This window comes from Haemaphysalis longicornis, unplaced genomic scaffold (assembly GCF_048455015.1).
Source record: "Haemaphysalis longicornis isolate Haplotype H1 unplaced genomic scaffold, Haemaphysalis longicornis Haplotype H1 scaffold_5, whole genome shotgun sequence".
In the NCBI taxonomy this organism is placed as follows: domain Eukaryota; kingdom Metazoa; phylum Arthropoda; class Arachnida; order Ixodida; family Ixodidae; genus Haemaphysalis; species Haemaphysalis longicornis.
In genome coordinates, this window is record NW_027526385.1 from 31,999,868 (window position 1) to 32,015,629 (window position 15,762).

A 15,762-nucleotide genomic window follows, 5' to 3' on the forward strand; every position below is an offset into this window, starting at 1 on the left:
CTTTAGACGGCGAAGCAGGATAATGCGTGTGCACAGGATATCCTTGGAATGTGCACTTTCTAGTTCGCATGGAAGTCCAGAGAAGCTCCAAAATATTTGGTGGATAGAACTTCAAGCAAATAAATATATTTTTAATGGGGGCAGCATCAAATCCCTGATGTCGGGAACGAACAAGAACGTACTTTGTTTTCAAACACTTTAGTGTTAACGTACGCTCTGTAAACAATTTTGGATAAGCGCAAACAACTCATAAATAACCGCAAAATTTCAACCTAGCACTGACGTTCCAAAAACAATAATTAGGGTGTCATCCGCAAGCATTAGGTCCTTGGATGAAGTAAATACAAAGGAGGGCCATTAACCTACACGAAAAAGAGCAGGGGACCTTGAACCGAACCCTAGAGAATACCTGTAGGAACCTCCAAGTGTGACAACGCAACATCGGAAACCGAGACATACTGTTTGCGATTGTCGAAAAAATAGGAAAAAAAATTGAGGTGTGTTCATAAAACCCAAAATGTTCATTTTTTAAGTGAATCGATTGCGTTATGAAGTATGAGGCGTCTTTTAGGTAAAGAAATACCGCACCCGCTATTTTATACTTACGTAACGGTGAGTGCACGTCCTTAGGTATTGCCATTACCCCACAAGACGTACATCTATATATTGTGAATCCGTGTTTGGCTGATGGTATAATGTTAGGTTCTTAGTATTTCCGGAGACGGATAGAAACCCGCAGCTGTTGGACTAAAACAATAAATTTGAAAATTAAAACTGTGTCGAAGGTTCTGACACTGCACCATTATGGAGACAGACTGAGTTATTGACCCAACCCTGGGACCTTAAACAATGCCTAAGTGTCGCATACATACGTATTCGTATTTCTGTACATTTTGAATAAATACTTCTACAAACCGGCGCAACAGTGTAGTATGACAGCAGTGCACTGCAGGATTTTTACACAATCATTCTGCTTTAAAAAGATACTCAGATACCTGACTCGAACAAAGCTATCGATTTAAGCCATTTAATTTTGGACGGTACTTACGCCGGTTCCTAACACACTATCTAATCTAGGAATGGACTGATAATGGTAACCGAAACAAAGCTATCTTAAGGGCTTATCAGCTCACACAAGACAGAAATTTCTATCTGAGGCCTATATAATTCCCCAGCGATATGCTCAATTCTCCACAGATACATTGGGCGAAGGTTAGAAGTGATACGAGCAGGTCGGAAAGAGGGCAGGCTAAATATTCGGCGAAAATTTTTGTGCAAAAATGGTTGGACGTTTAATCAGCTTTGCCATTCTCTGCCTATTGCTTAGTGTTTTGGTATCTGTAGCCAACGCTGGCACCTCATGCAAGGACGACCAAAACAAGAACGTAGACTGGTGAGCGACATGTCTTTTCGCATTTGCAAGGATGCACCCACTTCGCCCATATTCGGATTTGTTCTGACAAATTGGCAGGAAACCAACATTTGTAGCTCCGTGGGTACTTTGTGTTATTATTGCAAGTGTTCGAATACAACTCTCTGCAGACGACTAGGATACGTGCATCATGTTGTTCGGGGTTTAAAAAAGTGTATTCTCGGCTTCAGATTATACGTTTTGGCAGCCTTTGGTGCAGGGGTTTATCCAGAATTCCTATTTTGTGTGGAGGTGTCGAAATCCTCATGGGGGGGACGGCGGGTGCTGGTGGCCTGTTGGGGTGGGGTGTATAAATCCGTGCGCGGGGTGCCCGTGGTTGTGAAATCTTTTTTTTTTGGTGGGGGGGGGGGGGGGGGTCGGGTGATGTCCAAACCGTCCTTTGGGGTGTTTGGGGATGTTGAGGGTGTGTGTAAAAATCCCTGAATTGGTGACATTATGCAGAGAAACCAGTCTCTACATGCCATTATGGTGAGGAATGTTTAGCGGCAATCAAGGAAACAAAGCACTGCGAAAACGCCCCTGAGAGTACCCATCACTTTCATGGAGGTTTATTTTAATGAAGGTTTCGGAACTCAGGGGGCTTAGGCCAAAAATTTTCCAACTAAAAACGAGGATCCAGAAGCGCTCACGTTTTAACACAATGCTTGTGCAGAGGTCCGTCCCTGCATAGGAAATAAGAACTGCAGGACGTATCGCATCAAAATCGCATCTCTGTGGTGTTTCTCATGTTCGCCAGCTCTATGAAAAAAAAGGCGCCATTCAGTTATGAAGTTTAGACAAACACAGACCTTGTATTACAGTAGTCAGCTCGAATACGTCATTCGGTATTAGCAGCGTAAAATAGTTGACAAGTTTTTATTTTTTGTAATATCCCTTTGCATCAGTATTCTCTCATGGAACCTTTTGATGGTTGGTTGAAATGCGGAGAATATTTTCAGCAGAATTTCTTTCAACCCGAAGTTCACTACATTTGTCTTTTGTGGCGCCAACAGGTTCTTTATCTACAAGCTTCCGAGAGGTGCACAAAACAAGGACAAAGTGAGATTTCCCAAAGGCGAAGAGTATGTCTACGTTGACTCCAACACGCCCTCTTCTGCAGCGTATTGGACGCTCTCACCGAAGAACATTTTTCAAAGCGACGGCGCGGTCGCCAACACAATTGCTCCTCTGACTGCAGCAAAAAAGCCCACGGTAAGGTTGCAGACGTTCAGCCTGAACTATCCCCCATAAAAGAACGAATACATCGTTCGGTGTTTATCGGAAACTTCAATGTAGCGTGGTTTAAATAGCCAGTAAAAACGGCAGATCATTTAGTTGCGCAAAACAAACACACGGCACATAGGAATTATGAGAAATGCATTCCTGCTTATAGCAAGTCAGTCATTTTCCCATTGCGGGCATGTCCAACGTGGTATGTGACCCTTGTTAGGTAGGTATGTAAATGATGGAAGAACTGGTTAATTGAACTTATTGACTGACGTGAACAATTGAACTGTTTTGTCAGTTTATAAATGGTCGGTCAACACATACCAACGGGTGTGTACCAATGTCTGGGAGCCCGCCATTGGTCGCGACAAATTTAGTTCTTTACACATATATCAAGCCAATCCCTATTCTATTTTTATATATGTTTCACACCTTTCCACTTGGGAAATGTAGAGAGCGGGTTGACACCACAGCGTATGCACACTGCATTTCTCAAGAGCACCCCATCCAACGCATTTATTATAAGAATCCAGCAGTCGGCGGCGTATGGTCGGTAAAGCGTTCGCTTTACTACCTAAATGACGCAAATTCGACACCAGCTCGTGCAGAGCTTGTTTTGTTTTGCCCGCTGACAACAGACCTCCGACTGATAAAATGAAAATGCGCTTTTTTATTCTGGGAATGCTTTCTACGTAAAATGATGTGTGGAGGTTGCTAAATATTAAAAAAATGTAAGAAATGGTGGATGAGTTAGTTGTATACTGAAGCTGTAATGGCGCAATTGGCGGATAAGGCCATGTTTAGAAAAGTTTCAACTACCATTCGAACGAATTTGCTTAGTTTTGCTTTTTTTATCTATTATACTCCTACCAATGGTCATCAGCAACTTGTTCTTTACTGAGATTATCTTCATTTCCTGTGCTTCGGCTTCCTTATCGGCAATAGCTGGATTCTTCTGTTAGGCAAGACTATCAATGAATCGACAGGAGACGTGGAGGGACTGCTTATGAAACTATTCTCCCAATGGCAACTGGTAAGGTAAAGGTAAATACCAAAAAATTCACAGCAACGCTCCCCCGGCATGCATAAGGCCCCCACTAAAGCATTGCCATGGAAATACTAAAGTACAAAGCTCAATAATAGCCATGGGGTCCTTCACTCGAGAGGCCGGCGCAGTAATCACTTAAATTTACAAGTAGGATCCCTAATCCTAGAAAACATCCCATTTTTACAACACAAGACGGCATTAACCACGAACAATATTTCACATTGAACGTTGATAACAGAAGAGCCTGGGTATCAGCCGGCACTTTAACAGCATCCCCGTTGCCATCTTGCTTGAAAGGCAGGTGGAAACAAACTAATGCTTCTAGCCCCAAGGAGCCTTCGTTATTCCTCCTAGAAATTACAACGAGTATTGATAGCGAACACCTCTTATTTAATGTAGCCATACGGTGGTTAGCACCTATTAGGAAACGCTCGTGGCCCTGAATTGTTGTTTACTTATACTAAACAAAAAAGCACTCACGATCGTCCTGTTAGAAAATTAACTGGCATAAAACACAACGCTCGCCCAATCATAACCATCATGTTTATCCTGAAACGCCCATTGCTGTCCACTAAAGAATACAAGCGATTTCCGCCCCTCCCGTTGCAAAAGGAAAAAAATCGACGAAACCAATTGAGGCACGGGTTTTAGCAGTTCTGTTATTACAATGTGGACGGGTTATTTTTCGTTAAACCCAAAACATACAATGAACCTAAGGAAAAGCGAAACATCTATTTCTCACAGAAACCGACATTAACGAGAGGCGGTGAAATGCTACGCTAAGGCCGCCAGGTCCTGCTCTGCTGAAAAATAATGCCTTCAGTAGCCTGCTGCAGGCTTTTCGGCCCCTGGGACCGAATGTTTTCAGTACTCTCGGTTCAAAAAGAGAGGACCAGAAAGTGCTGTCAAGTTACCATTCTAAATATTACTAATCGCACTGCGAAGACGAAAGACGGCACCAATTCAAAAAGACCCACATTCAAGTAACATCAAGCCTGGTGGATGTAGAGGTAAAATCTTTTACTCTTTCAGAACCTGACGTACGCAGTGTACAATGACCAGCCTCCATATCATCCGGAAGATAAGAAGACAAGCAATGGGCACACAAAAGGTGCTTATCTCTTTTGATACGCTTCCCGGCCGCGTCATATTGCCGCAGCAAATATCCGGCCATCGTAATCTATGATTACAGTGTTGTACTTGAAATTCTAACGGCACTATGCCGTAAAAAGCGTATAGTAGGCAAGCGTTATCAGTTGTGAGTTTACAACAACGTAGATTATCTTATCCTGGTCAGCGTTAATTAATTTGTTGCTTGCGAAACAAAGCAGCACCTATCAAAGGAAATCAGGTTCTGCGTAGTGTTAAGAAGCAGCGGGGCAAAACAGGCTGAAGAGAGGATCGCGGAATTTAGCACGAGTGTAAAGCCCTGCGCCAAAATCTAGCCTTCTTGCACCTGAGATTGGTCACCCAGTGTAACGTAGCTACATTCAGCATTACACCTAACCAAGCACCTTCTAGGCGAAGCCTTATGGACCCATATGGACCCTTGCACCCTTCAATCGTAAATGAAGAGATAATGCTGGCGGCAGCAAGTATTTAAACGGTCGATAAACTCTTGCCGCCGCTGGTTACAGTGATAAGAAGGGTGATTACGGGTTCTCCAAGAAGCACCGAAAGCTTCACGCCGCTGGACTGGAGGCGGAGTACGCAGCATGTTGTGAGATTTGTTTGCGGTTGGTCTCGGTTGGAGTTGTCAGAGTGTCACAAACTGGGTTCACGAGAAGTATGGGGAAGCAGTTTGAAAATTATGGCCAACGAAGGGTTTGAATCGGTAAAAAAAACCAAGATATGTGTTTGGCGAAAAACAAAGTATGCGCGCACAGGCCTTTGCGCTGATCGAGTCTTTCTCTCTGTAGAAACTTTGTTCAGTACGATCCACAGAGAAATGAGGCTTTCGTAATTGGACATCATTTGAGCGATAAATCTTAAGCCAAATCTTTTTGATTTTAAATTGCCAAAAAGCAACGCTACTATAAATGTATTGTTTACAAACAATGCAGTTTTGTTGTCACCGTTTTCAAACCAGCAGTGAACAAAGCTGCTGTCGTGATCTAGTGAATGCAGTGCGTGCCACTACTAAAGGTGAAAGCGTAAATTAAGATGAGACAAAAACTTTTTTATCCGCGTAGATCACCAGCAAGAAAAAACACAAAAAGACGACTGAGATCTCTTTTATGCTCTTGCTTCAAGATGTTATGCAATTTGAGCGCCTCTCCGACGGGACAATTCAGTTTGGTCTTGACTGTAATTTAGTTTTACCGTTAATACGACGGGCTGAAATTTGGCGGTTTAGCTGCTGGCGCTCTATTGTATTAATTTCTTAATACTTTGCACGTAAATTGTCTTCGCACTTTATGTTCTCTTTGCACTTTATGCATTTCTCTCTCGAGCCAGCTGTACTTATTGGTTTCTCGTACAAAAACATTTCTTTGTGAGCTTCATTCTAAAACTTCAAATTATCTAGTTAAATCCCAATACTACGCACGCACCAGTCCACAGAAAACTACGCTGATTTCTTGCTACTGCCGTCATTCCCTTGGAAGAGGATACCAATAACGACCTCGAGTGGACTATTTCAGTGCTGGCTAGTGAAATGTCATTGGTCAAAGTAAGCAAGTAAACCGCGTATGCAAAACTGTGAATGAAGAAATCGCAATAGCGTACTTTGGCATATTTCGTGACCCTAGCTGGGCTTTCTGATTATGCTAATTTTTCCCAAAGGTGTTTTTTGCCAGAAAAGCACCACTTTGACATTGATTAGGACTAGCATTAGGTAAACATTTTCGCATGCTAGCCGGATACAGGAAAAACGAAATCCTTTTATTTTTGATAGGATACACCCATAAAGCATGCTTAAGCACATTAATCCATGCTCGGCGAGGAAATCGATCTGTTCGCATGTAAATGTGTCCCCATTTCACTCCATACAAACTTTTGTCGATAAAAACCCTATGGTTTTTATATGTTATGCTATTTAGAAGTGGGAATTATTGCGATCTCTAAAAAGAAATCATAAAACGTTTATGGCCACATAGGGGCTATCAAACACATATTTACCCGTCAGCATTAAAGTACACCTCATGCCGTATGTTTTAGTGGGCCGAGTTACCACCGCAGCACATCCCTACTCTATTTAGGGAAATTGACTTCTAATACCTGTATAGTGACCTAATGGCGAAAAAGAAAAACTTGACTTTGTACCACTAATTACTGCAACCAACTCTACATGTATCCCAGATGTCCACTTCCAAACTGTACACTGTTTTGGAAGCAAAAAAAAGTATGTTTTGAATATCCAGAGACTGCGTGATAAAGCAATGTACCAAGGAGGCCAAGCGGTTGCTTTTTTTCCCGCTTCTGTTGTAGTTCTAGTATTGAAATCCGCTCTCGGGTCATCCGGCATGTCATGTCATGGACCTCTCATCGCAATATTACTCAAGCTCAATAGAACCCTGATTACTTCAGCTGTCGTAAATTGTAGCCTTAGCAGCACACTTCGTTATTAGGACACCACCATGTTCTTAAATTTTTGCAGGGCTGATAATGTTTGACGAAGAAACGGGTGTGTGGTTAATCCACAGCGTGCCGAAGTTTCCGGAAATGCTTCACAAGGGCGTCTATGTTTACCCGCAGAGCGGGCGCGAGTTTGGCCAGGTAATGCTGTGCGTGACGTTGCCTTCAAGTCAGCTGGAAACAATAGGTGAGTTGAAAACAGTGTTGCCAGGCTTAAAATCGTGAAGGGCATAACGATGTTCGTCATCCGCCCGGAAAGGGTGTGTATGTGTTCGGGCGTACGAAGGAAATATTGCTGATATATATACGTGGCGCTGTTAAAGCCAGTTCTTAAGAGTCCATGGTATTTTCTGGCATCCCAGCATAGCAACAATCATGGCCTAATGCAGCCATCGTTTCAAAATAACTCAACTAACACGTGGGAAAATAAACGTGAAAATGAACAAAGAAATAAACTTTAAATAAAAAATAGACAATCAAAATGGAAAAAATAGAGAAGAGAAAATACAAAATTTAAAATAGGACAATGCACGTCATTAGCATAACAGGAGCACCTGCTTTCTTCTAGCGTAGAATATGTTTGCTTGTGGCATCACTTAAAGTACTGTGAACTCCCCTTAAGACAATCTCGAAAGGACCATGATAATTTTTTGTCGTTTCCGAAGTTCGTCCGCACAGAAGCCTTCCCAATAAAGGAATAGGCATCTTGCCCCTGGTGCATGTAAATATCTTGCTGCAAGAGGGTGAGTGTAGTATACCTACAATGAAGGAAAAAGGCAACAAAAAACATTTCTTTGCGCAGCCTAATACAACACTGTCTTCAAGTGCTCTTTCTTAGTTTTATACAGTCTAAGCGGTGACAGAGATTATTTGCAGCTTGATAGAAGACTGTCTCCACGTGCTCTTACCAAGTTGTATCCATTCCAATAAGGCACGGAGAGAGTACACCCGCTACCTCAAGCGACAACGATGCCGAGACAAAGAGGCAACTCCTCGCTTTCTCGGCGGGGACGCGATGGGACTCGCGACGCGAACCGAGGCGAGCTCACCTGCTGCCGCTGAAAAACGGCAGCGGTCAAGAGAGCTGTTACGTTCGCGAGCAGACAGGCTCCGTCATCGCTTTTTTTTACTTTATTTATCCTCCTAGTTTTGCGCCTCTCTCGTCTAGACCAGAGTGTGCACAAAACTCGTCCTCGCTATTTTTTTCTTTGCTTTGCCGCTGGATACACAGGTTGAAGGGAGGGAGAAATGGTAGCTTTATCTCCGAGTATTTTTTCTCGTTCGCTCCCTTTCTCCGTTGCATTAATTCGCTTCTCGCTGTAGTTTTCGGTTACTTTTCTTTCTCTCTGGTCCCGTGAATTCCCCGCCGCACCCCGACAAGGCTGCCATGTGCACTACGCAGAATCACTAGCTGTGGTGGTCACCCCGAAAGTTGCCCATCTTGATCTAAAAGTGCGTGCAAGGCTGTTCACCTTAAGCAGATTTGTTTTGAATGGGGTCTATGGGAACCAAACGAACTTTATCACATAAGCGAGAGTTTGTGTCAACCAAGTAGTCTTAACAGGAGTTACTGTATATAACATTTGCGTATCCTTGAGTAATCAGTTATCTGCGCGGTAACGATACTCCGTCCGAGTAAAATTGCTTTCTGAGTTTATTTTTTCCTAGGGGGCTGCCAACATCCTATTATTGTTGAAAGGGATCTTTCATTTGGCGTTATAATTGGCTGTTACCAATTGCTGGTACTACCAGTTCTTGTAAAACAATTGTTTTTTTATAAAACCAAACAAAAATTTCAAAGGATAATATTTGCCGACCAGTATAAAATGTCCAAAGGGACATTAAAGGGTGAATAGAAGTTGGCCAAGCAGTTTTTTAATAAAGCAGAAAATTCTAGAAAGGAGGAAACAGCGGACGACGCTCGGAACGCTTTTGGATACTATGGTTGGTAAAGTCACGAAAGTGGTGAACGGCGAAAGCTCATTGGAGAAGCATGAACAGGAGTTGTTGGGAAATAAACAGTTCCTGAGAGGTCGAGCACGTGACAAAAACGTAAAAAAAGCTTTCCGTGAGCTCATCGCATTTAAAAAACACAGACTACTGCTTTTAAAATTCTGAGAGGCAGGCTTCCTCCCTCACTATTTATACAGCCATTACGGTTTAAATTCCGTTTCCGAAAAGCATTGGTGCGCAGTGAAGCTATGACGATGAGCGACGGAGCTTCTGCAAGCAATACACCCGGCAGGCAGCAGCTAAAGTGTGATCAGTAAAAGCGGCAAAATGAAAAAGATGCACCACAGGTGGTTAAGCGAGCCGCCGGAACTTCCTATTACCGGTTCTCCATGCGCGACGGAGCGGGGGAGCAGTAGAAGGAGTAACGCTTTATGTAAAACGTTACTATCGATAAAGCACGCCCGGTTCGAAAATAATCGCCCCGCGGAATGAATTTACGGCAAGTGGATAGCTGACCGACCCGCCCTTGTGCTTTTCCGTTTGCCTCGAGCCACCGTTGATAGTCTGTAAAGCGTGTGTCGCTCGCCCTTGTTATGTTTGAACCGGGGAGAGCGTGTACAACGACAACTACTGGACACGGATGATGTGAAAGGTGTTTATTGCACGCTATTTTCGTGCCGCGCAAGAGAAGATAATACGAGATGGTGGTGATCGCGAGAAAAAGTGAAGTGAAGGCGCCCTCCTCAACGGTGCCAGCCGGAAGCCTGCAACGCCACGCTTGATGTTCAGAAGGGCACTTCGTGCTTCAAAATCAATTCTCCATGGTCGCAGCCGGCTAGATGGGGTCTGGGCTCCGTGGCAACGCCAGCAGCAGAAGCATCTAAACGCAGTTCTTATTTAATGGGTAGAAAGTATGAAACACCAGAGACACATTGGCGTAGGCGGCCATGGCTTGGTTGCGTAAAATATGCCGATGCCAGCGTTCCCGCTCCAGACCGCACCGGGGCTGTGCTCCCATTTTGTGACGCAGTGGCAACGTCACAAAAAAATGAAAGCGAAGCTGGTGAGAGAAATGCCAGCTTTGTTTGCTTCTTTCTCAGCAAATAACGCACCGCTTCTCGTCGAACAAAAGCCGAGATAGCTTTTCAGTTAAAACGAAATTTCGTTCAGCCTTTAGTGCTTCGTTAAGGGACTAAGTCTTCAGGCACTAAGTCGCGAAAAACCATGCTTTCTTTAATGGTAATTTGCCTAAGACCTAATGTAAACTTCCACGCACCAACGAAATGTCTATAGCACTATGAAAAGCACAGTAGTTACGCTGAAGTGAATAATTTTCAGAGCTCGAGCGCTGAACTGCTTATTTACAGGGTTTACTGCTGAAAGCCTTAAAGCAATGCTTTTGAATGACTGTTATGGAATTGACGAATCTCTTTGCTAGATTCTGCATACGGCTCGACGTACCCATCTGACGTCTACGCTTTGAGAAATGCTGGGATTGAAATTTTGCATGGCCACTCATGATGGCGATATTTTCGCCTTGGGAAGCACAAGTTTTCAACCATTGAGATTTCTCCGCATTTCTTGGGTCGTTAAGAATGCATGTTTAGTAAATGTTTGAAACCTTTCTACCCATTTTGCAATGAGAATGGCCGTGTTATATCACATTTGTTGCCTACTGCGGTAACCCAGGAAATGAGCTTATTTTTTGTATCTCTAAAGGTGACATTACAGTTAAACATACCAGAGGTAGTGTCTGTTATTCTGCAGTGATAATCGTTTTGCATTGCGCTTGCAGCGACACACCTTAGACTTCAATATCCAAACATCTACGACAGCTATGCACCCGCCTCAGTAAAGAAGTCCCACCCTTCTCTCAACCTTCTCTTGGCCCGGAAGTTTATCCGTGTAGCTCCCTGGGTGTTGACAGCTACACTCAAGGACGTAGGCCACAACGCCTATATCAGCTTCGCAAAGCACGGGCGCTATAACAAAGGTTTGTGCAATACACTTTCCCCTTCTACATGCTGTGTTTTCGCGTTACTATCACGCAATCACACCAAATCGCCATTCATTTCCAGGCTGTGCTCGTGAGATTGTGACTTTCAAATATGTAAAGCTCCAGTGCTCGCCCCACAAACAACTTTGCTATGGTCTTTACTCATTTAGCTGCAGCGCAGCCCACACTGCAACGAAATACAGGTTCAGTAGCTTGCATTCAGCCTCTTCTCTGTAAGTTAATTAAATTTTTTTGCATACCCTCAATTTCAGGAAAATAAGGTCCCGCAAAAATTCTTGATGGTGACAATCTTCCATCATAGAAAAAGTTTACCACAAGGTACAAACCCGGTTCTGAAAGAGAACGACACCTGCATACACACATTATTATCCAATACTTTTTTCTCTAAGTATATTGTCAATCTCGAAAATCTTTATTCCCCTAAATTTTAACCTCTTATAAAAAGTCTAACCTTTAGAAAACACGTGAAATAAGCTAAACGTTTTCAGCTGTTAGCTAAAGCAGTCAAAGTGGCCCAGAAGTAATCGAAAACGTACCATCTTTACGCAGTCGGTTTATGCATGTTGGTAGTACAAAATCACGCAGTAGCGCTACAAAGAGTCCAAGATAAAACAGCCGGATGGCACTACCAGCCATTAATTTCAGAGAAGATAAGTTTTGCATGACCGTATATGCCCCAACTTTAAAGATGCGCGTTGGGGGTGTATATATTTTGACCTGTATTACTAATGTGTTAAATTTATTTCTTATACGTTGTTTGAATGATATTCTTAATCTTCGCGCTTTTCATTTTCTTTGAACTTCTGCTGTTCATAGTACATCGTTTGTAGTTATGTCCCTCCTGCTTGGGTACTTCATTGGGCCTGCAGTATTGTGTAAATAAATAAATCATAAATAAGAGAGCAGCGCCCAGCGGCAAGAACGAGCTGCTGTAGGAAACAGCAACGGCAACAATTTAGCAGCGCTCTAGTGAGGAGAATTTGAAGCGCGTCGCATTCTATAGTGCATCACTGAGCGCCGCTACACCTAATGAAGCAATACGAAGCGCCTTCGCCTTGAAAAATCGACTTTAAATTTTACGCTCAACTGTATACGCCATAACCTCGAAGATTCCCGTCGCGGGTGTACGATAGCTAAGGAAAAGATAAACATTGAGGGTAGAAAAAGGAGAAAGTCCACTCAGCTAAATACGGGTTCATTTGGTAGAGTGTTTGGTGATTTGTTTTTAAAATTAGCAACTCTACACATCAGTGCCTTATAACTTACCCATCTACGAATGTACGCACTTTTTATCGGCCCTCGAACGGAACACTTTTTCTGGCAAATGTACACAGTGTGTATGTTACAGCTCCATTTTAGTTATTTAGATTCTGCTGTTTCGCAACTTAATTTTTTACATTGCCACGGCGTTTGAAAAGCCCGTCTGTAAAAAATCTACCAGTTTGGCCGGAATACATACAATTTGACAGAGGCGAGATGCAATGGTTAATGTTCTAAATCCCGCATTTAAGGTAGCGTGCCAAGATGCACGTTCAGCCTATTGCAGCAGTCGGAATTACGCAAAAAAAGCATTGTTGGCGCACCTAAGATCTTTATCACAGCCTTTTACATAAATATTGAAATACCTATTATTCTGCACGTTTTTTTTCGCTGGTTGGAAAAGGGCCCCCCACGACTAGGCCAAAACAAAAGTGGTGTATCGAATAGATGTAGAGTTTCAGGAACCACAGGAAACGCAACACACCAAATGTACCGAAAAAGCTGAATGGCAAATTCCAATTTCCTTGTGGTAAATACAGAGAAGCCAGATACTTTTAACCGGCTTGTCGAGCACAGCCAATGTCAAAACTGTGCGCGTCGAATGAATGGCACATTATTTCAGGCCGTAGAAAAATTTTCAGACCGACTTACAATATCTGCCACTGTATGTTGCTAAACGCTGGACTAGTGGCTTTTAGCATCGTGAACAATTCATCATGCTTGCGGAACCATGGTTTCTATCCTACCAAAAGAATAACGAACACGATTTAAATCGAAGATGTCAGTTTTCCAACCTACCACAACGATCTTTCTCCGCATCCATTGTCACGGGTAAAAAAATTTCACAGACTTCTGGACTGAACGCCGTTTAAACGTTTGTGCAATAAACTTTACTATCAATTAGAGCCGCTTTTGATGTGTGAATGTAAGACTGTGAATGTAATGTGAATGTAGTGTGAATGTAATGTGACCCCAATGCTTCAACCTATTACCTAATGCAGCCATTAAGGTCCTGTTGATATTATGGATGTTATTCAGCTGAGGGCAGGTGGTTTTTCTCTCATTTATTTCCGAAACCCGTAGACGTCTACTCGGGCCAGGTCGCCAACAGCCTGCACTCCAACTTGCTGGCCTCCACGTGGCGTAATGGGAATGGCGGAAAGGCGCCAGCTGACTGCAACGACACTTACACCGTGACCAACATTGAGAAGCTAAGCTTTAAGCTGGGCAAGCAAGAGCAGATCGACGTTAAGAACTCGGAAGACCACAGCAAGTGGGCCATCTCTTCAGAAACGGCCAAAGGATTTGTGTGCGTTGGAACACTGAACCGAATGGTAGGTAGACAGGTATTTCTATAGTCCTACAGGTATACCCCTTACAATGCTTAGAATATTTTCTAACGTTTTCACCTTACCACTTGCAAAATCGTCGAGAAATGGAGTTGCGGGTGGTCATGTACATTTTAAAGAATAAAGAATACCACATTCTGTGCAAATGTTAACCGCGCACGTGTATCCAATGGAGAAGCCCAGCCAACCTTCAGCTCCAATTTATGGTGGCGGCCTGAATACGGCTCAAGAGGGAGATGGATAAATAGGAAGAACAAGGTATAGCTGCGTAATATCTATATAACGTCACAGCCAACAAAGGTTGCAACGTAAAGATTTGGTGTTTAACCCTGTACCGCTACGCCGTGTGGCGTGACTGACAAACCTAGTCGCCCGGAAGCATCACCACTAACTCCATCTGCTGGTTCGCGTGGAACACACTCCCTCTGTTCTTTTGACGCGCAAGTTGGTCAGTTCAGCCCGAGTGACACATAGGTGTAGATGTGGGTTTTGCACGATAACCGCCTGGATTCGTGTCACAGCAGCTCTAAGGATGCTTGTAACGCCGACAAGTTTTTTTGCTCCAGGTTATTGTCTTGGGTCAATTATACGGATTTTTGTTGAACATAAACATCATTTGGTATTTTTAGGCCAGCCTATTCAATCAACCGGTTTAATATTTGTTGAAGTCTCTGAGCAAAACGCGGCAAAAAAAAAAAAGCAAAGGAGGGATACGTTCTGGCCGTCCGGCTTGTCCCTTACACGTACCAGTCACGTATTAGGTTGTGCTATAAACAATGTTTTGTTTTGTAGGCAACAATGATTTTACCTGCAGAAATACAAATACTTACTTAACACAATATATGAATGAAAATCGGTTTGACAACACCTGATTTCCACATTTCCAGAACTCGCAGTACCGAAGAGGAGGAGAGACACTGTGCTTCAAGAACGCCCTGCTTCACAAGCTGCTACTGAGAACCGTCACTGATTTCGAAGACTGCCCAATTCAGGCGTAGCAACACGTGGGTGACAGAGTGAATGCAGTAGGTTCGATGTGAAGGAAAAATAAAGTGGTTTAAAAACTTTTGTACAATTTTGTTACCAAGAAAATAAGGGGAAATAATTTATCGATCCGAATATTGAGGTTACATTTTTACTTTACTGCTAAAGAAAAAAGGTCGCTTACAGCGTGAATGGCAGCTGCTTTTGGGCGAAATGCTACCCGCCATGTAGTCTCACGATTACTCTGTTGTATTACAATAGGCTGCGATTTCATTGTCACGAATTGAAGTTAGTTAATTTTCTGCTGCAAGGCCGCATAGCAAACGTTCCTTTTCACCTTTTATTCCTTCCGACGAATGCGGGTGACAAGCGATGTTTGCAATGACGTGGACAGAAAGGGTTGTCTGTTACCCTTTGAACGACTGCTTCACATGGAGTTAGCATTGCGAGCTAACATTGAGCATATGCGTAAAAATAGCTGGGCCTAAGCGGTCACGCAAAGTTTTAAAAAGGCATGTAAACGTCAACGATGCTTTTAAAAAACGAACCAGTTACATTGCTAAAAGATTTTGAGATCGTGAGAAAGGCGCCGCACAATGTCCCTCTCCAAATCCACGTGATGGGGCAGTATATGTAATACCAACAAGTCTTAATAAAAGTTCCGCTGCAGAAAGGCTGACAATGGTTGTACTTATTGTTATGTCGAGGGTACCTGAAACATTTTAGAGAGAACTGGTTTTTGGCTACGGGAGAGGCATTAGAAGGTGGTGCAATTTATCAAAAAAGTGTTACAACAGCCATCGCCCCACATTAAAGCTATAGAAGCTTAACTTAAAATTGCAAGGGCCACCTAGGAAACACAGGTGTTGAGGATGTCTTGTGCTACAATCATCAGTTCGAGTACAGTAAAGATCAACAGAAGAATGCAGCACAAACT

The 15,762-nt window shown here is 43.1% G+C and overlaps 1 protein-coding gene across 1 annotated transcript; it reads left to right on the plus strand.

Annotated features, from left to right (window-relative positions):
• The first annotated feature begins 1,183 nt into the window (after nt 1-1,183).
• LOC144138036 (plancitoxin-1-like) lies at nt 1,184-14,909 on the plus strand. Its single transcript, XM_077670090.1, has 7 exons — nt 1,184-1,393; nt 2,425-2,623; nt 4,719-4,797; nt 7,285-7,449; nt 11,011-11,208; nt 13,576-13,826; nt 14,729-14,909. The coding sequence occupies exons 1-7, from the start codon at nt 1,281-1,283 to the stop codon at nt 14,837-14,839; spliced, it is 1,116 nt and encodes a 371-aa protein (XP_077526216.1). The 5' UTR covers nt 1,184-1,280; the 3' UTR covers nt 14,840-14,909.
• Nucleotides 14,910-15,762: the final 853 nt, after the last annotated feature.